Raw genomic sequence first — 27982 nt, forward strand, 5'->3', positions numbered from 1 at the left:
CTACTTTTGAGGATGGTTCCATGTGTAGAAGTCCACGCAAGTGGGGAAAGTTACTGATCGCCATTCACTTGGGAATGGCCAGGACGATTCTTCTGCATATGGTTCAAGCAGCTCACAACGGCCGGGATTAGCCCACGTATCCTCTGGGTAGCTTCCGAACATCCGTTCGGGAGTGAGCTAACGTGAGAAGGCGAAACATTCCAGGATAGCTGGTTGTGCGTTGGGTTTGGGACCCGCCACTTAAAAATCGCCCCCAATGAAAAGTTTTAAAAAGCCTCGGATGAGACCTCCCTATACTGATGACGACCCCTGCAAACGAACTAAGGATTATGATTTGAGGGCATGCACCTGGAATGTCCGGTCCCTTAATGGGGAAGGTGCCTCTGCCCGGCTGGTTGATGTCCTCGTGAGAGTAAAGGCTGACATCACTGCCATCCAAGAGATGCGATGGACGGGGCAAGGAAAGAAAACCATAGGACCTTGCGACGTCTACTACAGCTGCCATGTAAAGGAGCGCAAATTCGGTGTCGGATTTGTTGTGGGAGAGAGACTTCGTCGCCAAGTACTGTCGTTCACTCCGGTGGACGAGCGTCTCGCAACAATCCGCATCAAAGCCCGTTTTTTCAACATATCGCTAATTTGCGCCCACGCCCCGACGGAAGAGAAGGACGATGCGACCAAAGATTCCTTCTATGAGCGCCTGGAACGTTCCTATGAGCGCTGCCCCCGCCACGACATAAAAATCGTGCTTGGCGACTTCAACGCCAGGGTGGGCAAGGAGGGAATTTTTGGTCCCACAGTCGGAAAATTCAGCCTGCACAACGAAACATCCGTTAACGGACAGAGGCTGATCGACTTCGCCGGGGCCCGAAACATGGTAGTCTGCAGCACCAGATTCCAGCATAAGAAGATTCACCAAGCCACCTGGCTGTCTCCTGATCGAAAAACACGAAACCAGATCGATCATGTTGTGATAGATGGAAGACACGCTTCTAGTGTATTAGATGTACGTACGATCCGAGGACCCAACATCGACTCGGATCATTACCTTGTTGCAGCCAAACTGCGCACCCGCCTCTGTGCAGCAAAAAACGTACATCTACCTACGCAAAGAATGTTCAACATCGAAAAGCTGCAATCACAACAGACAGCCAGAAGATTCGCCACTCGACTCTCACTCCTGCTCTCGGAGAGCACTGCCCAACAAACCGGCATGCGCGAGCAATGGAGCAACATTTCTCGTTCCGTACGTACCGCCGCCGAAGAAGAAATCGGATTCCGGCGAGCCCGAAAAAACAATTGGTACGACGAGGAATGTCATGCTGCCGCCGAAAGAAAAGATGCCGCCTATAGAGCCACGCTGCGATCGGGCGCAACGCGAGCCATGTGGGATCGCTACAGAGAGCTGAAAAAGGAAGAGAGACGTATTATCCGAAAGAAGAAACGAGAGGCCGAAATACGTGAGTGCGAAGAGCTTGAGATGCTGGCCAATAGGAACAACGCCCGAAAATTCTACCAGAAAGTTCGGCGGCTTACAGAAGGTTTTAAGACCGGGGCGTTTTCCTGTAAGAACAAAAACGGCGAACTGGTGACTGACGTACAGAGCAATCTTAAATTATGGAGGGAACACTTCTCGAACCTATTAAACAGTGACAGCTGCGCATGTCACCGAGAAAGTGAAGATCCCGATACCCCAATCGTTGACGACGGAATTGTCGTTCCGCTACCCGATCATGACGAGGTGAGAATAGCGATAACGCGGCTAAAGAACAATAAAGCCGCGGGCGCCGACGGACTGCCGGCTGAGCTATTCAAACATGGCGGCAGGGAGCTGGTAAGGTGCATGCATCAGCTTCTATGCAAAATATGGTCGGATGAAAGCATGCGTGCCGATTGGAATTTAAGTGTGCTCTGCCCAATCCATAAGAAGGGCGATCCTGCAATTTGTGCCAATTACCGCGGGATTAGTCTTCTAAATATCGCCTATAAGGTTCTAGCGAGCGTATTGTGTGAAAGGCTGAAGCCCACCGTCAACCAACTGATTGGACCTTATCAGTGTGGCTTCAGACCTGGAAAGTCTACCATCGACCAAATATTCACAATACGCCAAATCTTGGAAAAGACCCATGAAAGGAGAATCGACACACACCATCTTTTCGTCGACTTCAAAGCTGCATTCGACAGTACGGAAAGGAGTTACCTGTATGCCGCGATGTCTGAATTTGGTATCCCCGCAAAACTAATACGGCTATGTAAGATGACGTTGCTCAACACCAGCAGCGCCGTCAGAATTGGGAAGGACCTCTCCGAGCCGTTTGATACCAAACGAGGTTTCAGACAGGGTGACTCGCTGTCGTGTGACTTCTTTAACTTGATGTTGGAGAGCATCGTACGAGCCGCAGAACTTAATCGCTCAGGCACATTTTTTTATAAGAGCGTGCAATTGCTGGCGTATGCCGATGATATTGACATCATCGGCCTTAACAACCGCGCTGTTAGTTCTGCCTTTTCCAAACTGGATAAAGAGGCAAAGCGAATGGGTCTGGTGGTGAACGAGGACAAAACGAAGTACCTCCTGTCTTCAAACAAACAGTCGGCGCACTCGCGTATCGGCACCCACGTCACTGTAGACAGTTATAATTTCGAGGTTGTAAAAGACTTCGTCTATTTAGGAACCAGCATTAACACCGATAACAATGTCAGCCTTGAAATCCAACGTAGAATCTCTCTTGCCAACAAGTGCTACTTTGGACTAAGTAGGCAACTGAGCAGTAAAGTCCTCTCTCGACGAACAAAACTAACACTCTACAAGACTCTCATCATGCCCGTCCTAACGTATGGCGCAGAAGCTTGGACGATGACAACATCCGATGAAGCGACGCTTGGAGTGTTCGAGAGAAAGATTCTGCGTAAGATTTTTAGACCTTTGCACGTTGGCAACGGCGAATATCGCAGACGATGGAACGATGAGCTGTATGAGCTTTACGACGACATAGACATAGCGCAGCGAATAAAGATCCAGCGGCTACGTTGGCTGGGTCATGTCGTCCGAATGGATACAAACGCTCCGGCTTTGAAAGTATTCGATGCGGTACCAGCTGGTGGTAGCAGAGGAAGAGGGCGGCCTCCGCTGCGTTGGAAAGATCAGGTGGAGAAGGACTTGGCTTCACTTGGCCAAAATCGCGTAAGCGGTTATAGCGCCAATTAAGAAGAAGAAGAAGCTACTTTTGAAAGTAGATTTATACATACATAGATAGCCAAACATGCTTGAAGGCCTTCTCCTGACTGGAAATTCATAAAAAACGTACTCAGACGTTTCAACGTTTTTTACGCAGAAGGAAAATACTGTATCTTTAACATACACAGAGAACTAAGCACCAGGTACTTTTTAATCTACATACATATGTACAGAAAAAAAGGTAGACGTAATATTAAAGAAACACTCAAGGCCTCTAACTTTTAAATGCTTTTCCAGACACGTGTTGTTGTAGTCTAACGTATCTAACGGTAGGCCCAGGAAACGTGCTGTCTTCTTCTGCAATAGGTGGTTGGGTAGGGAGTTTAGGAAGATGGTGAGAATGTCCCGTTGAATGTCGTTTAGCGTCTGTCTATATACTATCAGGTCCAGTAGTTGCAATTGTTTTGTCCTGGGTCTCGTCGGTGTCTAAGAGATGTCCCTGGCTCGCCTGGGAAGTAGCTCAGGCTGTAGCAAATGTAAGGTGTTGCAGCGGGACATCAAGAGGCATCCCAAGGCTGTCCTGACAGCAGTATTTTGACAGGTATGGAGCTTTGCCCACCTCGAATCACTAGTACCAGGCGACCAGACGGGCGCTGCGTAATTCAGAATCAACCGGTCAATCACTTTAAATGTCACCTGAAAAATTTCATTGTCTTTGCCTCAAGTGCTACCGGCTAGCGGTTTGAGGACCTTAGCGCAATTGCGGGTGTATACGCTGAGGAGAGCAAACTGTCGAAGGTGACACCCAAAAATTTGAGGTTGTTAACAGTCGGTATTGGTGTGTCATCAACTTTCACTTTTAGATGTAGTTTGACCTCTTTCGTCCAGGTAGTAAAGAGGGTCATCTTGGATATGGTGGGGAAAAGCTGGAAATTCCTCTTAGTGAAAAAGCGAGAAAGGCTCATGTGTCTTCACTATTAGGGAAAGGAGGGTTATTGGATGATAACGCTCTCCTTGGTGGGCAGGTATTCAGACTTCAAGAGTGGGAATATTAGCATACAAGCACACGTACCCTTTCTTGCCACAACGTCTTCCGCATATAATCGCAAAATAACTGCAATTGGAGACTTTATATTCATTTGTGCTTTCACAATTTCACACGCTGCACTTCGTGTTCACTAGTTGGTTTAATTAAATTTCACAAATCACAACACTATCAAGCCATTCACTGAATTTCCACAAATAAGTACTTTCTCCTCCTTTTGTTTGTTTGTTTTGTATTGGAAAGGGGGCTGACGCCAGACTTGTCAAATAATAAAGTAACTGTTTGTTGTTGTTTTCGCATGAAAATTTTTCGTGAAGTGAGCCGAGCAAAGAAGTGGCGAATAGAAGAGGCCTGTTATTGAACGTTGTGTCCGCGAAAATCGTGTGCAAAATAATTAGGCATCTAAACCTAAATTTTTGATTGCTTTCAATGGTCAATTTCAATTGAATTGCCAATGGAGACAACAAATTGATAGAATTTCGCACTTCATCTCATGAAAAGTTTTAAGTCATATATTGCCAACTATTATTTTTCATGTTTGACAGCCAACTAGTATTTTTTTGTGACACTTTGCCAGCATCTTTGATAATTTGCATTGTGCGACTGCAACTATGCATTTCCCTTCTTTGCAAAAAGAATTCATCATTCTTTCCTTTTCCTCATATACATTAAAAAATACTTTCAAACAATCAAGAGCTCGTTCACAAAGTGCTGACTTATTTTTCATACTGAGTACTGGCATTTTCAAATTGACTATAACATAACATGGCAATGTCCCCACTTAAAGTATTGGCATCCCATTAAATCAAATTTGGCATTTTTATTTTGCATTTTGAATAAATAAATGAGTGTCGAGATGTTGATGGTGAAACTGTTCGCAAGAAGTTGGTAGAGTCGGTTTTATGGAGGCGCCTAGCTGTTATTGACAAAAGGGGATACCCTACTAAACATTAATTTACTACAAATTAAAGTTTTTATTACTATAATAGTCATAAGCAGTGTTTTTCACAACTGTTGCCTTTTTAGCTTGGGTTTTGTTTTTTGCACTATACAGTATATCGTAAATATTCAAAATGAATTATCCTATATACATACATATGTATTTATTTGCCGTTGATCTCATTACTGGATTTAAAAATGCGCCTGCATCATTTTGGCTAAGAGCGTCTGTATGTATAAGTATATGTATAGAAGATTTCATACAGGCAAAACACAATATTTTGAAACACGTCTGACGAGGTGACCATTTGGAATCGGATTTTGGGAGCATGAGCTGATTAGATCTGCCGCGCACTTGTTGCGGGAGAAATAAACGTCCATACAACAATGTATGTACGCGCACATATACAAGAGTAGGACTTTGAACTCTGAAAAGTTTGTTTTTGCGTTGGCAAAAAGTAAATAAACAACTCAGTATGCAAAAATACTGAAGCCAGGCATCGAATAAATATTCATAATCATAGCATATACATACATACATAAATACATATTGACACATTCTCTTACGTATACTTATGTATGTGTGCACATGCTCTCCACCCTATTTTAATAAGTATAACCATTGAATACAGTTTTGCGCAAAATTTTAATACCACTATTTCTAAACTCCCGAACATGAAAGTTAAAACTACACAAATTATTATTTTTATTTATTATATTTGAAAATATTGACTGTGAATGGCCTAAATTAATAGTTTGGTTATGCATTATTTTCTGTTCTACATTCCTTTGGATAGAGTTGAACGAATTCAGACAATTGTTACAAATTATCCAGTTTTAGTGTTCATGTATCCAAAAAACTTGCAAAGTAGGGGAAAGTGAGAGAGCAAAATGACATTCATTTCGAGGAGAACTTGCAAATATTTACTGGATAAATTTGTACTTGTAAGAATTTGCAAGTGAGAAAATAGCTGATCGGAAAGTAAAAATAAAAACGAATTAAAATTTGCGAATTGAGCCAAACTTCCAAATTAAAATAAAAATGGTGATCAAAATATAAAATGCAAGTAAATATTTTTTAGATAAAATTTATAAAGTTTATTTGAAGTCACATATGAAATAGGAATCGGCCAATCTCTGTTGCTCAGGTTCTTAAATACAAATCGAAAGGTTTGAAGGTATTTTATTTTTAAAAGTTGAAATAAAAATAAAATTGTTAAATAAAGAAAAAGGAAACGCAGCACTAGCAACGGAGGCTTTCAGCTGGTGAAGTATTGCAGGTTTATATGTACATATAAGTACGTCGTGGAAGACCGGAATCCTTCGGAAATTTATAGATTTAGGAAATGTTCGGATCGGAGGGGTTAATTAGTAGTAATAATGCATCATGCCCGTCAAAATGCTGAGGTCTTTGTCTATCTAGTCCAGGGCAAAAGGCTAATAAGTGCAGTGTATCATTGAAGTATATTTTGTGTTTTAGGCTTTCACTTCTTGATTATTAACTAATTTGGCATACATACATATGTACATGCATAACAAGAAGAAGAATAAGCAAGGAAAGTATGAAGAAGGCTATGATTGCCACAACAATACAATTGCTAATGTAATGTACTTCATCTAACAACGATGATGAAATGGAAGAAATTATTGTGGACAAAATAAAATCATGTGATGCTAAGCTCGTTATTTTGTCTATTATTTCCTTTAATTTTTTTCAATTCAATACGAGGTAGCTCAACCGAATTTTTTTTTTCATTTTTGTAATTTTTCCCGCCAACAATTCAATCAGCTGTTCATAAAACTTGCAAATTGTTACTAGTTTTGAGCTCATGCACTTTTTTGATATTTCTCTCTTTGAGAACAAATTCTAGCAAATTAATTTAGTGGATAATTTTTACATGAACATAACTAATCAGCCCTATCATAGAATCCGTCGTAGAAAACCTTCGAATACGAATGTCTACTATGAATACGAAAAAATTGTAATCGTGGTTCCATGTGAACACGAAAAACGTGCTGCCAAACTCAAATGGCAAATTCTGATATTTCGACAACTGCTCACTTCAAGCAACAATTAATCTTTAAGTTTTTTGTCAAGTTATCTGAATTTCAAATTAGAATGTATTCGTGTTAATGGAGGAGGAAAGTGAGAGAAGCAAACAGAGTTGTTGTTGTTGTTGTAGCAGCATTAACATTCCCCCTACCTACATACGGGGAATGCTGCTGGAGTGACAGCCCTTGGCCGGATATTAATCCGGGTCGTTTCGGTAACGTAGAACCGACTGTCGTGGTCTCAGAATTGAGCGAAAAATATTTAGCCCATGACTCCAGTCCTCAGACTATCCTCTGCTTTACGGTTTCTTGCGGAGGGAGTCTATCAGTACAGAGTTAGCAAAGATTTCGTCATACCAATGGAGCACTCGACATTTAGCTATGTACTTAAAAAATACACATTGGCGTGACTACACGAGAGTGTCCTCCGTGGGTAAATCTCGACATGAGTGTCAATGGAAAACGGCAAAGCAAGATGGAATTCTATCAAAAATATAGATTTCCTGGCATCATTTTGAGTGTGGATGGGACGCACATAAAAATTATTTCCCCACCTTAAGAAAAATTCCTCTACTACAACGGGAAGGGCTACTACAGAATCAATGCCACGTGATTGATCTCTCCTTTATTAGCTCCAACAATATGCCACTTTGTTGGTGCCGTGTTGTTACAACTTTACACCTGTGGAAGTCACATAAAAGTATATGTACTTAAAAAAATTCTTTTTATTTACAGTTTAGTTGTTATAGGACTTAAATAAATGGTAAATGCTCTTTTTATTACACGTTCTAATTTTTGTCCGTTAGTCTAATGTCGTCGTAGAAAAATTGCACAAAACTCTAAGATTTGACGTTACGAATGTACGCAGTGAATGCTACTCTACGAATTTCGAATGCCGTTCGGAGCTATTCGAATTGTATGATTAAAATTTCTTAGTTTCTACGAAAACAATCTACGATGAAGTTCATGATAGGGCTGAATGTGGTGCATTATTCAATAGCTTCTAAATGTGAATTATAATTCGCCTTAAAACAAAAGCCGATAGCCTTTGCTACTAGTCGTAAATAACTATTTACTTAGGGTGCGGTAGTAAAGAGAGAATACTTTAAACCCATTTTTTCGATTTTGTTTTAATTTAGCTTTTCTAACAAAGGTGTGATATTTTCTTTTACTGAGTTTTAAGCGCCTGATGAATCCAAATACGCAATGCTTTGATTTAAAAACCGTTGACCAGAGACCTATCATGTGCTCATATCCGCGCATCGGCACTGGCCATTGTTGTCTGGCTTTTTTAAACATACGTACATACATATGTGTGGAGCATTTAGCCGTTGTGATAAAATTGTACTTTTCTAACACCAAGCTTATCGGTCAAGGAAAAAATTTCACTTGATAATAATGTAAATACGTTAATAAATTCTGTATAAATCATTTTATTAAAAGCTCATATGAAAATGTTTGCAGTTTGTTAAAGATTTGGAATTACATTTTCTGTTAAATGCTTCGTAAATATGAATTATTATTATTACCCTCTCATTTTCCGAGTTTAAAATTATTCATATTTAAGTTAAATTAGTCGTAAACACAAATATTATTAATAATGTATTGTAAAAGGTTAATATGTGGAATTTGAAATCATCTTTTCGTCACAAATTTACCATATCAGCGTTTGATTCCGATTTTAATTTTGCAATATTTCCGAGAACATGAGATAGAGATACTCGTTAATTATATATAATGACTAAAACATTATTACATTAAGTTACATATTCTATACTGAACTGCTTGCTAAATTTTAATTTTTACAAGACATGAAGCATAACATAATTTTCTTAATTATTTGATACTTCCCCGCTGCGCACTTACTTTGAGCTTGACTCTTCTCCCCCATCTTGTGTTGCATTGTTGCGCAGTCCGCGTATGGTAATATCATAAACCACTTCTTCAATTTTTTTCACATCGTATTTCAAGGCATCAAATCTCTTTCGCAAACCATCATTTTTTAAATTAAGTAGACGAAAGCCAGAATTTAAATTCGCCATGAAGTGAGAAATGTTAAGAGGCCGGTCATAGTCACCCATAGTTACCGAGTTGGTTGCGAAACGAGATAGTTCAGATGCCATTTGTAAAATTCCCATTAAATAATCCTCTATATCCAGGTGAAAGCCATGCGCCTGATTAGTTTTCACTATGATAAAGAATTGGATTACTGAAATTATAAACTTCTAATATCGAAATTTACACTTACAGCCCAACATTTCCGCTACAGTTTCACGATTTACTAAAAAACCAGCTTCTAAATAAACAACCATTGCAATCAGAAAAACTAGACGTTGTGTTATAAATGTCCAATGATCCGAGTATCTGAAAGTATTGAGGAATTTTACATAAAATCATTAGCTATTAAAATCAAGAGTTAGAAATCAAAGCGAATCTATACATTTACAAGTATTTTGTTTTTTGTAAACCAAAATGTAAACAAATCAAAAACAAAGAAGCGGGTCACTCTGACATTCAAAATACCAAATCGCAAAAAGAAAAAGCAAGCAGCTGCTCTATTATTACCACCACGCATGAATTCGGTTTGTTAGGAATTTTAGATTTTGTTTATGTAGCATCTTTTTTCTTTTCTTGAAAAACAAAAACTATTTCTCCTCATTATATGGCAAAATTATGAAAATGCTGCCATACACCCTGAGAAAATATTACATATTTCATATGAAAAAGAACGAGAAAAATTAAGCCCTTCCAAATAATTACATACATATATGTACATATTTAATAAAGGGTCTTTCAAAAGCGAAGCTAGATGTTAGTAGTGAATAATTCCTAGACGGTACCTTTTTTATGCCATCATTGACATTTGTTAAGTAAACTGAGATAAAATTTTACATGATACAACGCGTTAAAATTGTTGAATCTTTTTATGAAAATCGTCGATCGTTAAGAACGAAACTCGTGAATTTTTTGGTGGAAATATTCGCCCGAATGAGGTGACAATCCAAAGGTTGAAAAATACATTCCAAAAAACTGGTTCTTATGTCCCAACTATCTTGGAAGACGTAACGATAGATTTAGGCCATCTTGGGATTGGGGATGCAAATGGGTGGTCATGAGTATGTCTGGGTCAGTTCCAGATAAGCATAATTTTAGCCTTCCACACTATCCAAAATGTCGTTGAGTACATTTACAACATTTTTGGAGGGAGCAAATCCATTCGCACACGGCTCGTATCGTCATCGTAGCGTATGCGACAAAATGTACCCGAGACTCATACTCGTCACAGAAAGCATGCAGAATGATGCTTATCGTAGAGCAGAGTCGTCAAATATCATGGTACGATTGTGGTTTATTTTGGATTTTCATGTATTTCATTATTCAAAAGAAATGTTTTTTTTCTTGGAATGATCCTATTTAAAAAGTTTAAAAAGTTTTTGACTGCAATTAAAAATGTATTTTATGAACTTTCCTCAAATAAAAGTATTTTTAGAGATCCTGTAAAATGTTTGAAATTGTAACTCCCTCCTGGCAATGAATAATCTGCTGTTTGAGTTATTCCTAATGTACCGATGTACCAATGCCTCGTTTTCTTTTATATCTGTAAAAGGTAATAAATATAATAACATAAATTCCTCTTCATCGCTCGAAATATGGACAACTCGTACTTTGACGATAGATAGTCGCATACAGGTACGGGAATGGTGCTGGAGTCACGCCGATCAGTACGAGTAAAACTTTGTAGATAGCTTGCCGCGGGTAAATTGACCAAACTTGATACATCTTTTCGGTTCATTCGCGGTACACGATCATTGAAGCTAGCTTATAATAATAATGAATTACCTATAATACTGTCCCATGGGAACTAGTTCAGCTAATTGCTTATAGATGTTAGAACAAGCAGATATCTGTTTACGGGCTTCCTTACATGCATTGTCAACTGAAAAGGAAATAATATAAGAACCATCATGTAATTAATGTATATTTATGTCCTTACTATTTGATAAGTCAGAATGAATGACTTGAAGTTGAATTGTTGATTCCTTTGCCAATTGCTCAATTTCTCGCACTTTTATTTTGATATTCTGTGAAATTAGAAATATAATACACAATTCAGTCTAGTTCAGGCAATCGCCGCGCAAAGACGTGTTATTTTCGCTCTTCCGTTGTGATTAAACAAAACTAGTGATTTCCTTTAGTGCTTAGTGTTAGCTATTCAATTACAAATCTACCACATTCTTTCTTTTCGGTTAAAATTTATAGTAGCACAAACAGTTGAAAACCAGTGCAGTGTGAAAATGAATGGGGCTGACCCCCCCTCTTCAAACAGGTTTCGGCTACTTGACCCGGACATTGACCAACCTGGCAAACGCACGAGATCTGACGATTTCGTACCTCTCCCTCAACACAAACAGAACGATGATCACATTCCGCGATATCTCGTAGCGACCGCTGTGGGACCAAAAGTTGGTGAAGAAATTCGCCCTCTTTCGTCATACAATGTATTCCAGATCGACAAAGGGCTTAAACACATATGCGTCGACTACACCGAAGTGTCTGCACTAAGATCCGGAGATCTGCTCATCAAAACCCTAAACTTAAAGGCAGCTCAAAAGTTTCAGAAAGCAACTTTTATAGGAATAATTCCGGTAAAGATTGCTTCACATAAAGGACTTAATACCTCACAAGGAAGAATCTTCTCCAGGAATATCATCAACCTCCTAGAAGAAGAATTAGTTCAAGGTCTAGCTAGCCAAAAAGTGATTGAGGTTAAGAAAATCATGAAGAAGTATGGAGATAAACTAATACCAACCGGAGCAGCAGTAGTTACTTTCGATCTGGTTCGTAGGCCGGACACAATCAAGCTTGGATGGGAAAGAGTTCGCGTACAAGAATATATCCCAAATCCAATGAGATGTAGAAACTGCCAGAGACTTGGACACACCAAAAATAGATGCCGGAACATGGAACTTTGCAAAGAGTGCGCAACGCCCCCTTCACATGAAAAATGCACCGGAAAATATTGTATAAACTGTGACAGCACCACACACTCATCCTATGATTCGGCCTGCCTCAGCTTCCTAAAACACAAAGCAGTCAACAAAATAAAAATCGAACGTCGCTGCACCGTGCGAGAAGCATGGAAGATATATAACAGTAACCCTTCCGCCTACCAAATCGAGCCTTTCACAAAGCGAACAACAAAACCAACAATGGCACAAATAGTTATAAACACCAAACCTAATATAACAAAAAACCCAGAAAAACAAAACGAAACAACAAACACAAAAACTAACCAAAACAACCTACCAAACAATAGTTCACAAACAATTAACAGCACACAAAAGAATATTGATGTAAACAAAGAAACTAAGGTAACAAATGCAGACACTATCAGATACACACAAACAGAAAATCCAACCAAACAGAATACACAAAAAAACAACACGATCACCAGACACAATAACATATCCGCAGAAGATAATAATATGGAAACATCCCCAAGTAGGGAACTACTACTACCTGAGCTAAACGACATCACACCTAATACACACAAAAAGACACCGCCGAAATATACAGAAAAAACTGATTCATTATTTTAATTCCGTAAACGGATTTCGGCCTAAACCTCCCAATAATACAATGGAATATTCAGGGATTTATTAATAATAAATTTGGACTGGAATACCTAACTTCCACACATAATCCAGATATCATATTATTACAGGAAACTCATATCATAAACAAAAACCAACAATTACTTCACCTACCAAACTATCAAATATTTCACCACAACAAACATTTAACGTATGCAAAATCAGGAATAGCAATATTAGTTAAAAATACAATAAACGCTTCAAATCATAAAACATCCACTAACCAACTTTTGCATCAAACCATAACAATACACGGACTAAAAGGCTTACATATTACAAATATCTACAAAGAAACGGACATAAACTTAACACAACAGCTGCTGCAAGACTTACCACAAATAAACTCAGGACATCATATAGTCGCAGGGGACCTAAACGCTCAAAATACACTTTGGGGATCTCAATACAACTCAAGAAGCGGAAATATGTGGGAGTATTTTTAAATAATGGTGCACCAACACTCCTGAACACAAGGAACACACTTACTTCAGTAGATGTATCTATGGCTTCAAGTGATTTGGCAGGTTGCTTGTCCTGGAGCTGTCCATCCCAACCTATCGCAGGCGACCACTTCCCAATTTTTATACAGAATGGAAGCACCAAGATCGAGAAAAAATTTATAGGGAGATTCAAGGAAAACAAAGCAAACTGGGAACTTTTCCGAAATAAAACAGAACTTTTTGACAATCAATTTCTTAAATCAAATAATGTCAACCAAGAAGCTGCCTTACTTAAAAAGATAATTAGAAAATCAGCAAATGAATCCATGCCAACCAGCCGATGTCCGAAACAGAAAAACTCCCCAGTATGGTTCAACGCAGAAATTAACACCCTTATACACGAAAAAAAGAAAGCTTGGAAAAAAGTTAGGGACAGAGAAACTCCAACAAGGATTCTTAACTTCAAAAGATTGTGTGCGCAGGTTAGAAGAGCCTGTAAAAAGGCAAAACAAGAAACGTGGAAATGCTTCGTAAATTCCTTAAGCCCAACGATAGATGCTAAAACATTATGGAGCAAAGTAAGAAAGATTAAATCCAATACCATATCCAGTTTTCCACCAACCTTTACAGAAAACACCGTCATCTCACACCCAGAACAAAAAGCGACTCACCTAGCAAGAGCATGGAGCTCAGTAGGGGCAAAAGCCAAATTCGATAGAAGCCTCATACAAGAAAAATTAAATATGAACATTGACAGCTTGGAATGCCCTGGAAACAACCTAAACTTCATTATAGACACAGTAACACTCTCAGAATTGCATTTTGCACTCCAAAACGCAAAAGGAACATCGCCTGGCAAGGACAAAATTACTTATACCATGATAAAAAATTCGTCAAGTGTCCTCAAAACAAGATTGTGCCAACTTTACAGCAATATTCTTAAAACAGGTATTTATCCACATGACTGGAAGCAAGCAGTACTAGCGCCCATTCCGAAGACGGGTAAGAACCAGAATTCAACCGAAGGATACCGACCCATTTCCTTACTCCCTGTACTGTCGAAAATTTTTGACAAAATAGTGACAAGAAGATTATGGGAAGCATGTGATGAAAAAATACTCAAAATTCAACATGCATACATGGCAAACCACGGAGCACACACACTTTGTCACCTATTAGAAACAAAAACAAAAAACAACCTAAACCATCAAAAACACTGCTTAATCGTGTCTGAAGACCTCGAAAAAGCATTCGACAGGGTAGTATCAACAGTTGTAATAAAGGAGCTACACGATTGGGGCATACCCAAAGTAGTTTTGAAATTAGCATCATCCTTTCTCTCTCACAGAAGAATCTCCGTGAAAGTAGATGGTTACCTATCTCAGAATTACATACTAGATAATGGAATTCCGCAAGGCTCCCCATTCTCAGTATTTCTCTTTAATGCTTACACAAATACACTGTCAAAAACATTAAAAGGGATAAGTGGAATTGACTTCATTGGCATCTATGCAGATAACATCTTCGCATTGTCTTCAGGTACTCAAGAGAACGTATCACAAAGCCTCAACGCCATTGACAAAAGAATACACGAATGGTCGAAAAAAACGGGAGCAGTAAATCCAGCCGACAAAACTGAAGCTTTACACCTTTGCCGAAAGAGAAACTGTAACGCAACATCTATCACACTGAGAAACAAACGCGTCGAATTGAAAAGCAAAATGAGAATCTTGGGTATAACCTTCACAAGGAATCTTCTATGGAATGAGCACATAAAAACAATCACAACAAAACTTAGTAAAGTACAGAACTTACTCAAAGTTATATGTTCAAGGAAAAAGGGTCCTCATATCGAAACAGCACTTGACATTTGCCGGTCACTAACTGAAGGAGTAACACAACACTGTATCACCCTCTACGGATACACCTCTGAAAATAATAAAAACAAAATAAATACAGCGTTTAATCACTGTTTTAGAACAGCAGCTGGATTACTAATGGCAACACCAACAGAAGCTGTAAGAGTCGAAGCGCGCTACAACGACTTTCAATGGCTACTCCGAAGTCGATCCGCAAAGCTGGCGGCAAAATCTATCACAACCGTGTCGCATCCCCTACATAACGACTTTTGGAAACGCATAACCAGCCGAAACCCGGTTAGTCAGAGCTATAGAAGCACCTGCAGCATTACGGCTATATCTAAATACCTACTGGATACGCATACGCCAATACCACCTAAACCACCAGACACATTTAAGACAAACAAAAACATTTCAATAGATATTTCACTAAACACCTTCCACAAAAATAACACCTCACAAGAAGCTTACAAAAAGATATTCTTAACATATAAAGCAAACTGTAAAGCTGATATTTTTTATTATACTGATGGCTCTTTACTCGAAGAATCACCATCTTATGCTGTTGTAGAACAACGGAAGGACGGAACCTTCCAAACAATCCATCAAGCTCTTCTTCCACCAAATGCTGGTATTTTCAATGCCGAACTAGCAGCAATTAGTTTCGCCGTCCACCACGCTGCCAAAAACAACAAACGGACCGTCATATTCTCGGACAGCTTGAGTGTGCTAAAATCGCTAACAAATAGAAACAGTGAAGCGCACCGATATGTAATGGGAAGAACAAATACACAGAACGAAATTAAACTAATATGGATACCAGGTCATATGGGAATAACAGGCAACGAGCTAGCGGACAAATCTGCGAAACAAACGTTTAACATCCCACTCGTAGCGGAGACTCCTTGCTTAACCACAGTAATGACAAACTTCCATAAATTCTATCTCAGAACACTAAGAGATAGCTTGTGGGAATCGTCAACCTGTTTCTTAAGGGCCCACAATCTCAAATGCGAACGACCAAATTACCACAAAGATCTCTCACGCGAAAAATGCATCACAATAGCCAGAACAAGAGTAGGTGTAACGAAATTTATATCTGAACGCTACTACAGCCGCGTAACCCCACGAGAATGCAGGCGGTGTAATACACTCCTTAGCATAGAACACATTCTAAAGGACTGCCCCATCTCGAGCTACAGCAGCAATCTAACAACAACTCTAGACTGCAGCAAGGAAGTTACAATTAAGATACTAAACGACGCCTTCAAAAAACACAATCTGCTGCACGAAATTTGAACACGCTTGCGAGGCAAAATGGTCCAGTAACCGAGCCTCCAAAATATATTTTACAAATTAATTTGTAAAGTATAAATGTAATAATAATAATAATAATAATAATAATACACAATTCAACGGAGAAACCTGTGGTATGGCTGGTACAAAACCTTTAATGGATAGTCAATGTTTTCTTTAAATAACTAATCACCTCACGAATTTCCTGTTCATTTTCCATATACTTCTGGTATTTGGCAAAAATTTCTAGATCGACAAAATTAGCCATGCTTTAAACAATAACAACTTTAAACACGAAATTACTTTCCCTCGCAAGCCCTTTTCTTATTTACGCTTCTGTGCGGCTTTTCGTTATGGATGTACAATTGATTCCGATACTTAGAGTTACTGTGCGTTTACACATTACATATTTAGAAACGTTTTCTTGAGAGGTTCATGTCACAGCAAGAACAAGAATCATAAAATAACCGATTGCGCCTTCCGAATTCCCCGTGTCGTATGAGCCCTTGAATAAACAAGCAAAAGGAAGAGGAATTACTTGTCTGTGAAGAAGAAGAGTAGGCGAAAGGAAACAACCAAACACAAGAAATTATATGCACACACACATACTTTCTTGACACGGCATCTTCCGCATAAAAACGCAAGCAAACTGCATTTGGAGGATTTATATTAATTTATGCTTCACAATTCAACACGCGGAACATCGTTTTCATTAATTTGATTAATTTAAATATCATAACTCACTACCAAGCAATTCACTGAATTTTCACAAACATGTTATTTCTCCTACTTTTGTTTGTTTTGTATTGCGGAGGGAGCTGACGTCAGACTTCTCAAAATCGCAAAAAATGAAGTAACTGTTTTTTAATTGTGCCACCTTAGATATTCAATTCGCTTTGATATCACGGTATACAGAATACAGAAGGTAACGGCTTCCGAAAAATGTTCTAGTGTTACGTCAGATGAACAAACAAAATGAAGAGAAGTAAATTATTTTATAAATTCAGTGAATGGCTTGATAATTTGGGATTTTTAAATTAAGTATATTAATAAAAATTAAGTGCTGCGAAGGCAACTGTGAAAGCCCGAATTATAACACCACCTCAAAATGCGTCCTTTTCCACTTCTCTCTTTTGAATATTTTGCTACCGTAAACTGCGCGCAATTTTTAGATGGTCTCTCTGAGCGTCTTTCACTTCCATGATCTTTTCCAGACTAGCATACTTTCTTCGTATCGTTTATATTCCCACTCATTATCGGGTAGCAACTGCAATAATCTGATATCAACTATCCCTTCAAATCTCTATACTTTGGGGCAATGCCTACAATCTATGGCACAAGATCGCTGAGATAGTGCGTCAGCATTTCCATGTTGTTACATTTTTCGATACTCGATATCGAAGTCATAATTTTGGGGCCTTTCGATCCACCGACAATATTTTTCCTCCGTATGCTGCATGGTCTATTCCTAACCACAATCGTTGACCGTAATTGTTGACCCCTCTTACCCCTTTATATTTCTTATCGTCTGCTTTACCGCCTTCGGTTGGAACCTTATGTCCAAGATACACGACTTTTGTTTTAAACAAGGCGCACTTTTCCGGATTAAATCGTAAACCCGCGGTGGCAATGCGCTGAAGGATTTCTGCCAAGTTTTTCGGATGATCGCTGTGGGGAACAGTTGTGGGAACCAGTTCTCACCTCTTATAACTAGTTCGTTTTAGTTTAACCGTTTTTGTATTTCGAGAGCGTCATTGTCAGTCTTAGCATTTCGTTTCCTCCAACCTGAGCTCATCTTTGATTGGCTGTAACTGCGAGCCTTATGTCGGCAGTTGTAAAACTTTAAATCAGAGCTTCTGGGTCGTGTAAATTGATAATTACTCTCCTCAAGATTTCTACCGAGGTAAGCGTTCCCATTTCAACCCGATGGACTTTCGGCTCTGGCTTGCTCAAGAGAACTGCTGTTTCCTCTGCTAGTGCAAAGTACACTGTCTCAGCAAACTTCTCCTTCGGTGTAGAGTATGCTGCCCTTTCGTGTCTGGATCTTGTATACCTCTTATGAATGGTTGGCACCTCATCTTTTCCACGAAATTTGCTGTTACCCTTGCATACGCCAAATCGCGTATTCCTGCAAGGTCGCAACCTTGTATTATAACATCCTTGAATGAAATCAACGTTCTGTGGTGTGGTTGAACATAATTTCTTGTCATTGGTAGTTCCCATTGCTTTAATTTACTTTTCGTCTATTTCTATTTATTCGCAGCATTGACGTCACGGCGAGTTGGGAAGGAGCAATCTTGTATTCTTCTGTAGAATCGATATATCCTCAAGAATGATAGAATGCAAGATTGCACATTTTGTAATGTCAGTGGTGCAGATATACGAGAAAAGGAAACAAATCTTAACCCATTCACTGAATTTATAAATAAGTAACATCTCTCCATTTTGTTTGGACATCTTTCACCCGGTTGTCAATAGCGCGAAAAATAAAGTAGGGGTTTCCGGAAGCGCTATCTTCTGTATTCTTTATACCGTGATATCACCTTGTATAGATTCGCTTTGGGTGACTAATTACAAAAATTTATTTCGCTGGCGTGCAACCCTGTACTGGTATTTGCTTAGCATAAACAATTAAATTACATTGCTGGAAAAGTAGTATTAATAATTGTCTTAATTTACTTCTTAATTTTTGAATAATTTGTTTATTGGTCAATATGTCATATGGTGTAAGTATATATTGTTAAATTCCAAATAATTGAAGCAGCGTGTCTAATAAATATTACTGAATAGGGCGGACATCCTGGGGGCTACAATCCATATGCCGCCCCTCCGGGTGCCTTTTCACCACAAAATGCTCAAGTTTCTCCACAGGCGCAACAGTGGTTCAATATGGTCGATCGCGATCGTTCCGGCAAGATATGTTCCACTGAGTTGAAGGCAGCTTTGGTGAATGGGCGAGGAGAAAACTTTTCGGACAATGCTTGCAAACTAATGATTAGTAAGTGGATGCCATGCGTATTTTCAAGCATTAAGAGTCAGTTTTTCAGTGCACATTTAACTGTATTTTCTATTTAAACAGGGTTCAATTTAGTTTATAAGTTAAACTAAAAGCAGTTAAATTAACGCTGAAAAATTGTACCTAAACATACGAAATGCTTTCTTAGGGTCAGTTTTTCAGTGCTTTCCAGTTAAATTAAGTTTAAACGCACAATTTCGCAGTCTTAAAGTCAGTTTAAAAAATTCTCCTCTGTTAAACTAGCACAGAAAAACCAGTCTTTAATATAAATTTGGAAATGGAAAATGGCAAGTTTGGCCTTAACAGAAATTGGATCTCTTGATCACATTTTATAGTATTCTACAATTGGTTTTCCTTGCTTTTGAATCATATTTTTGTAATTATTGTTTATTAGGCATGTTCGACAAGGATGCTAGTGGCACTATTGATGTCTATGAATTCGAAAAGCTTTATGAATATATAAATCAGTGGTTAATGGTATTTAAAACCTATGATCGAGATGGGAGCGGCCATATTGACGAAAATGAGCTGGCGCAAGGTAAGAAATTTACTTGAGAAAGTTATTCCCAATTTAAACAATTGCTGTCTTATTTTTCATAAAAGCGTTTACTCAAATGGGCTTCAGATTCACGCCGGAATTTATAAACTTTTTGGTCAAAAAGAGTGATCCCAGGGAGCATAAAGAAATTTCCGTTGATCAATTTATCGTTCTTTGTGTGCAAATTCAACGTTTTACTGAGGCATTTCGGCAACGGGACTCGCAGCAAAATGGCACTATTACAATAGGATTTGAGGATTTTCTAAGTATTGCCATTGGATGCTCATACTAATGATCGTAAAAAATTGAGCTTGTACAAAAATTGCAACAAGTTCATCTCAATATACATATATATGCACGTATCCAGAAGAATATTTATGTCATTCCTAGATTCTCTAATAAAACAGAAATAGAATATGCTAATGTACAAAATTGCTACTATATGAACCGCAAATCACTTTTTTAAAGCAGTTATCTTTTATTGTTAATGATGATTGACTTACTTTAAATAAATAAATCATTACCGTAACGCAATAATTGCTCTTTGTATGGATGTATGAATTTTGTTGTTAAAAGTTTATAATACTGATGTACTGGAATTGAACCAATCCTTGGTATGGTGTTGTGTTCGATGTAAATGGTTATTGTAGGCCCATGTGATATAGATCTGGTGAGCCTTGCCCATATTAACTATCTCTTAGTGAAGATCGTTAAGTATAAGTGTTATTATCATAATTTCCCAGCTAATGGTCGTCCATTTTCTGACTACTCCCAATAAATCTGCTCGTACGGCGTCAATGGTGGCTTGAATATTGCAATAAATCGATTGTTGACGGGCACTGCGTGAAAAGTTCTTTTGGAACCAAATTACGTTGATGTTTAGCTGATTGTTTCAGTCAGCATGGCTCGATAGCGGACGCCATTAACCGTAACAGGAACTCCTTAATGTTGCCGTCAGTGCTCTATGAACTTCGCAAACACTTTCTTTATTTTCAAAGTAAATTTCCACATTTTGGAGGCGTTGTTCTGTCGTTAAACGATTCGTGATGACTTGTCAAACCTTACTGAACAGAAATGTCAACAGATCTATAACGATAGTCCTCATTCATGATTCAATTATAGTATATTTGAATCATGGTCCTCACGCAGCTAAAAAAAACACCCGATATAATCAAGAAAATTGCGATATGGCAATATCCTGGCGTTGCGGACGTTACGTTCTGATGCTTCTTTTTATTTTTGAGAGCAAAAGTAGACAAATTAAAAAAAATATTATGTAGAGCAAGATTTGATGCAGTGCTAATGAGTATACAACGCTCCTTCCCACGGCGGTCGGTTCTAGGTTACAAGAACGATCGGATTTATATCCGGTCAAGTACTGTCAATCCAGAAGCACTCCCAATACATATATGTGTATAAACTGTGACAGTTACAAATTAATTTATTGATGATGAATTTGTGACAGAAAATTGTGTTCAGACGAATTACCTCGTGTAATTTCGAAAGCATTGAGAAACTGAAAACTCATTTCCGTATGTGAAATGGGAAATTTTTGTACCTTATTTCCAGCAAAGTAAATTAAATGCAAGTTGCAAGGAAGTATTTGTTTGTAACAAATGATAAGTTACAAATAAAAAGAAAACAGGTTTTTCAATATAACTTCGGGAAATGTGCGTTGGGTTTCATTGAAGTCAGCATTTTGAAGTGGTCGTCGGAGAAAGCATGACGTAAATGCTAATAAATAAAAAGAACCTCTCAATCGGCGCTGATGAGGTAAACGGTGTATTCGTCTTTGTAAATGATGTTTCTAGCAACGAATATTCCTTCAATTTGTTTAGACTATTTTTAGCTGAGCCAGGCCCTCGTCTCCGCTGGCAGCTCGACATTTGATTGCACTGAAGAAAGAGATTTCAATTTATCAGTAAACAAATTATTTAATAAATTTTTTCGATTATTTTTTAAATTACTTTGAGGAATCGTAAATGGAATAGAAGCAAAACATATATTTTTAAATTGCATATGTAATTACATTCTCAATTCCTTTCAAAGTACCAAATCATTTCAAATCAACAAATCATAATTCCTTGTATTGGAATCGAAAAAAAAACTTTTGAAATTACTTCCAAGGAATTCAAGAAATAATCAACCCTTTGCTGTGGACTGATGGAATCGATTATTTATTACCATTCCTTATAATTAGTTTTTAATTGAGAGTAATTTCACTCCGAAAGAAATCATTATGACCCAGCTCTGATTTCAAATAAGCCTTCTCGGTGTTTTTTTATTATTATTATATTATTATTTTTTTTTTTTTTGAGAATAAAGGAAATTTTAAACGCTAAGCCTCTTCTTTCTCTAAATGCTAAACCTCTATTCTTGGCAAGGCGGAAATAGAGCTGCCTTAAATTACATGTGTTTGTAAGATGTAAATTATTCCAGTCTAATGAGCTATAGCCAAACTCGCTAGCGGCGAATGTTGCTCGATAACTTTGATGTTGCTTTCGCATGCAAATTTTTCGTTAAGTTAATTGAGCATAGAGATAGCGAGAGGGGAAATTGCGAATAGAAGAGGCCTACTATTACAAAATGATTATGATTGCAATCATAAAAGGTGACAGCAGTAGAAAACCTGAATTTTTCGTTTCTTGCAATTAGCGATGTGGCAAAACTTTGGCAAAAATATAGCGGTCGATCTATCGAGTCGTTTTTGACCGATTCCTTGTAATTTTTTCGTACATTATTCTTCGAATATTATACTTTTTTGGATAGCTAAAAAGACATACTAGTTTTTAAAAACTTTCCTGAATAGCTAAGTTTTGGACATCATGTCGTATAGCCAAATTAATCAAACTGATGAATGCGCTCGAGCGGGAAGAATTGCGGCAGTTATTTTTTACGATACAGCTTCACGTTTTGTGACAAAATTTCTGCAACAACGCCAACGTCACGCTTTGTATCAATAAAATGTTATAAAAATCTGATTGCACCAGCTAATTAGGCGCATTGTAAAAGATTTCACTGCGGAGTTGAAATGGAAGAGGAAAAGTAAGTTTTTATTTAATAAATACCACTTTGAAGTTTAATATCGTTTATTTATTGGTTTTAGCGTAAAATTAAATTTAAATGAAACGAATCCATTGGTCCAAGTTTTCATATTTTAAATCACGTTTGGCGCGAAATAACTTCAAAAATATTGTAACATATATCAAAACAGTAACAGTGCCGCAATATTACTATAATTTATGAGTTCGACGATCTCAACCGATTTTTTGTTTACATTACAAAAATACTTAGCATCACTATTTTGAAATTTACAGTTACTGTTTATTAATGATTGCATTAAAAATATACTAATTCTCGAATAGTCAGCAGAGGATACATATTTTTATTGCTACGAGTACAACTAGGAGATGCAATTTCGAATGAACCATTTATTTTATGTTGAATATGAAAAATACTATGGAACAAAATATTGTAATGCAATGTTTAAGTGATGCAATTTGTGAGAACATATTTAAGTATACACATAATGTTTTATGCACAGAATGTTTATCTTTTGATCATTAAAAACATTTGTTCATGAATGAATTCATTCAGGTAGTTTTTTTAATAAATCGGCATCGGTCGGACTCTAGTGCAATGGAATGGAACACGAAAGGTGGGCAAAATAGTTATTTTTCAAATTTGTAAAATATATTCAATTTACGATATATACATAACGCCTTATTTTGTGTTTTTTGTGTAGTTTAGCGAGAAACTCAACTATAAGCAAAACACTTATACGGTGTCGGCTATGTATCTACATACGTAAAATAAGTACCGCATATCATCAAAGTATTAGCTTAGAATTTGCAACAGGGATGCTAACGTTTATAGTGCTTCAATGCTGCCGCTTTCATTACGCGCCTCGAACAAACCCTTGTTGTTTTTTTAACATTCTGATATAGACTACTGCTATCACCTAGTGTGAATTTGTCTTGATTGCAATAGTATTCAAAAGTTAGGAAAAATTTATTACAATTCATATGCTAATTAATACAAAATACAACAATTAAAAATTAACTCGCAATTAAAGATAAACGCGCATTATATTTAATTTAAATCCACGAAATTTTCGTGCATTCAAATTTGCCAATTCCATTTTGACAACATAGTTTATACCTGTTTACAACTCTTTATTGCATGTTTTATATTTTTTTTTTGCGCCTAATTGTCCGCAGCAGGTTCGTCACACTCTAGCACTGTCTTAACTGCTATAACTATTTTTATATTCCGCTGCTATAACAAGCACATCCACCTTAATGCTGTCTTTCAAGAACACTTAAACACTCTGAAGTATCTACATAAGAATGCGTTTGTGGTTTAAGCATGCATATATTTATTTGCGGTATATTAACTAAACGACCTTTACATATTTGGTTACATTTTTGATCATATTTTTTTTAAAAAACTTATGTGATGATTTTTCTCACATAATACATAGCGCTTACATAAATGTATATGTTAAACTTTTCGTGGATACAATAAAATATATGTTTGTGTGTATGTGTTTATATTCATATTTAAATGTACGATTTTTTGTGCCGTATAGAGGCTCTTTCAGTCTTTGTTGATTACAAATAATAAACTCAGTCAAAATTTTTCTTAGAGATCACTCATGATTAAATGATTGTATTGCATACGTCCATAGTGCATAAGCACATATGTACATATATTTCTAATACATATAATTTGGAATTTAAATCTTAAATTTATCGTCGCTGAAGCCTAAATCGGCAATCTTCAAATTTATATAAAATAAACATCAAATACAAATATTGTCTAATACGTGCTCTCACTCAGCCTTTCTTTAGAAAAAATTTCAAAAATTACACTTATGATACACAGTTTTTCTTATCTTTATTTTTGATTGAGATTGCTTTCCCGATCATTGGAAGTGTTCGGCTTTGGTTACTACTATATTAAATATTTTAAATAAATTTACTTCACTCTTCGTATGTAGCATAAAACCTGCATGGTGTTCGTTTGTTGCCTGTTATATCCAAAATATAATTGACAAATCAGTGCGGCTCTCTTGATAGGGATTAACATTTTTTTTTTTAATTTGACATTATAGTATATTTCTTATGAGAGCACTGTCAAATTCTATCACACTTTGTGAAATACATTTTGGTTACACTTTAATACAAATATATAAATTTGTGTGTTCTATTTTACAAGTACAGTCTGAAACCAAAAAAATTTCTCTGGTTTCTAAAAGTAAACTTTGATAAAAAAATAATAATTTCCTCTATTAGTAACGTAAATTTGGCATTCAGAAGCCAGATCCAAATATAGAGTCGACCGGAAAAGTATTTTCTTTATTCATATTGAATTGTAATTATTTAAGTAAATTTAACTTTGTTTTGGTTTTCCAGCTACAGTGAGCCATTTGTGTGTTCACTCTCTGTGTGATTGTTTTTTAAAGCACAGTGACTACTCTGTGCCGTGGGCTTTAACATAAACAAGATAATAATCAACTCAATTAAATTTTTCCCACTTGGTAATAAAAAACTACAACAGTAAATTAACCAGTCTTTACACAATATCTTGACGTTATGTCCTTAAAATTAATTAATTATGCTACTACATATATTATTTTCAACCGAGAATAACGCTTCAGCCTATTCAGTAATCATCTCATAAATCATTTGATGGATTCTATACCCATTATGACTTTTCAAATGCAAATTCAATTTTTTGTGATCTTTTCTTAACGGTAATTTTTCTTAATATCTATTATGTTGGCAATGTGAATATTATTTTGATATGGACGTAAAGAAAACTTAAAGTAAAGGCACAGAGTTATTATCGGCATATAATTACGGCCAAACTAAAACCCTTCCACTAAGTTCGCAGCAACATAAAAAGGATAACGTCTAAAGACATAAACCTCATTTAGAGTCGAATTGGTTCTCATTGCATATGATAATGTAATTATAAATACAATATATATGTGTGTAAGTATGTATATAATATCAGTTCAGTCGATTTAAATGTAAAGGGTTATAATTATATAGAAAAAAAATATACTTGATTAAAAATGCATTATACGTATTCAGAAGTAAAATTTAAACAAATTGCTACGAAAACGCGTTTGCAAGTATGTATTTAATCTCGTTTGTAAGTAATTTCGAACTAGACTGATAAGCCAGTTGTGTCAATTATTTGGAGCAATCAATTACTAATTTACTGGAAGAGTCATCGGAAGCATTTGCACTGTTATTGCTACAATCTATTTTATTTGAGTATTTCGAGCGTCGTTTACTAGCCAATTGCGGCATGTCTGAATGATGCTTTCGAACGTGTACACCCAAATTGCCACGCTGTTTCGACTTATAAGGGCAATATGGGCATTGATGTGAGGGTTCCTTGCCGCCACACTCGACATTCTCATGGCGACGAAGTGTAGACTTCCAGCGGTATTTTTTACTGCAATGGCGGCACTCGTAAATAGCCTCTGGGCCTTCATTGGCATTACTTGGACTATTGGTATCATTGGCTAGCATCCCAAAAGAGTTGTGACTTGCGTCACTAAGTGAATACTCTAAATTGCGTAAAGCTTGTGCTTGTGCTGCAAATAAGAATTTTTGCGAGTCGTCGGACATGTAATCCGTATTCGATGCAATCATTCTCGGCGAGGAGGAAGATGCGCCATTGGGATTAAAAATGTTTGATGCGGAACAATTGTAATTGGCTTTTGAGTTTTCAACTAAATGTATATCATCGAAACCGTTATCTTCGTCATCACCATCGGTTGCATCCACATCAGCGGTATTATCTAGTGCACTTTCGGATTTAAAGCGTCGTTGCCGCAAAAAGTTTTCCAGTAGTTTTGACGAATAAGTGTTTGCTGCCGTATTGATGTCGCTTGCATTGACGCTATCGTTGTCTGAATGTTCCTTTACCTTTAATAATTCTTGTGTGCGTAGTTGTTGTTGAAAATTATTGTATCCATCGCGTAAGAAGGCCGCGGCAATGGCTGCCGCGTGCGGCAAGACATCGACATTGGATGAAATTACACCTGCAGTAGCGATATTATTTTGGCCAGGAATAAGCTTTGTATTGTCAATAGCCGTACTCAATGATATTAAAGACGGAACAGGGGCATTGACAATCTTAGCAACCTCCTTAATTACTGAAGAACCTATACTGATATCTGGGCTGGGCCTTGTAGGAATTACTAAACCAGTTGAGGGATGTATAAGTGGTTTAACGTCAATTTGTGAGGAGTTTGGTGCAACCACTACAGGTGTAGGGATCGACCTAAGTGTTGGTAATGCTTTGATATTGTCCATCAAACTCTTGCCCGCGTCAGTACTTTTATTTACGCTTGTATATTCAGTGGGTTGATGAAATGATGCATTTTCGGCGGCAGTTGCACCCTCGCCAATTGACTTAGGTGCAATAGTCGGCCTTTCCTGTTCTATTGGGATTGCCACCATTTCATCACTTCGCAAGTTTTTTGACTCAGTAACTGTAGCGACGCATTTGGTAGCAATGGCCGCGATGCTTGACTCATAACTCTCAGCAGGAGACGGAGAAGTTTGTCTATTCTTACTGGCAACTGCCTGTTGATTCTTTGGTGCATTTGCTACATTAGCTTTACGTAACTGAATAAGCATATCGGAAACATCCGACATGGACATGTTTTTGCGATTTACACTCCGCTTTGAGGTTAGGTCGGTGCGCGGATGTGGCACCAGAACTGACGCCAACACAGACGAAGATTCTGGTGGTGCTGTTATTGGCGTTGAAGCGTTGCGAGTGTTCAGCCGCTTGACGGCGTGTGTATTGAGAATAGATCGCTGGCATGTCTTTTGTATTATAACTCCCTGTGGCGAGGTGTTTTCCTTGTGCAACTGGGACAGTTTTCGGCTCAAATCTGTAAAATTAATTTTTTTTTTTCAATATTATTAAATAATT

The 27982-nt window shown here is 37.5% G+C and overlaps 3 protein-coding genes across 7 annotated transcripts in view; 1 reads left to right on the forward strand and 2 right to left on the reverse strand.

Moving 5' to 3' along the window:
* Positions 1 to 8631: 8631 nt before the first annotated feature.
* Positions 8632 to 16836, reverse strand: LOC128868505 (translin). The gene is made up of 5 exons (XM_054110670.1): positions 16657 to 16836; positions 11209 to 11296; positions 11055 to 11151; positions 9463 to 9578; positions 8632 to 9402 (listed from the first exon to the last, which is right to left on the reverse strand). The coding sequence occupies exons 1-5, from the start codon at positions 16729 to 16731 to the stop codon at positions 9077 to 9079; spliced, it is 702 nt and encodes a 233-aa protein (XP_053966645.1). The 5' UTR covers positions 16732 to 16836; the 3' UTR covers positions 8632 to 9076.
* Positions 16837 to 19044: 2208 nt separating this feature from the next.
* On the forward strand, positions 19045 to 20554 carry LOC128868506 (peflin). The gene is made up of 4 exons (XM_054110672.1): positions 19045 to 19189; positions 19254 to 19461; positions 19874 to 20017; positions 20083 to 20554. Exons 1-4 carry the CDS (start codon positions 19178 to 19180, stop codon positions 20307 to 20309), a joined length of 591 nt encoding a protein of 196 aa, XP_053966647.1. The 5' UTR covers positions 19045 to 19177; the 3' UTR covers positions 20310 to 20554.
* A 3799-nt stretch (positions 20555 to 24353) lies between these two features.
* The window catches only part of LOC128868507 (longitudinals lacking protein, isoforms F/I/K/T), a 108035-nt gene continuing 104406 nt past the window's right edge, over positions 24354 to 27982 (reverse strand). For all 5 annotated transcript variants that reach the window (XM_054110677.1, XM_054110673.1, XM_054110675.1 and 2 more), the window contains exon 6: positions 24354 to 27941. In XM_054110677.1, the coding sequence (XP_053966652.1) occupies positions 26221 to 27941 (1721 nt within the window). In that variant the 3' untranslated portion in view covers positions 24354 to 26220. The remainder of the gene's footprint in view (positions 27942 to 27982) is intronic.

This window comes from Anastrepha ludens, chromosome 6 (genome assembly GCF_028408465.1).
Source record: "Anastrepha ludens isolate Willacy chromosome 6, idAnaLude1.1, whole genome shotgun sequence".
Classification (NCBI taxonomy): Eukaryota; Metazoa; Arthropoda; class Insecta; order Diptera; family Tephritidae; genus Anastrepha; species Anastrepha ludens.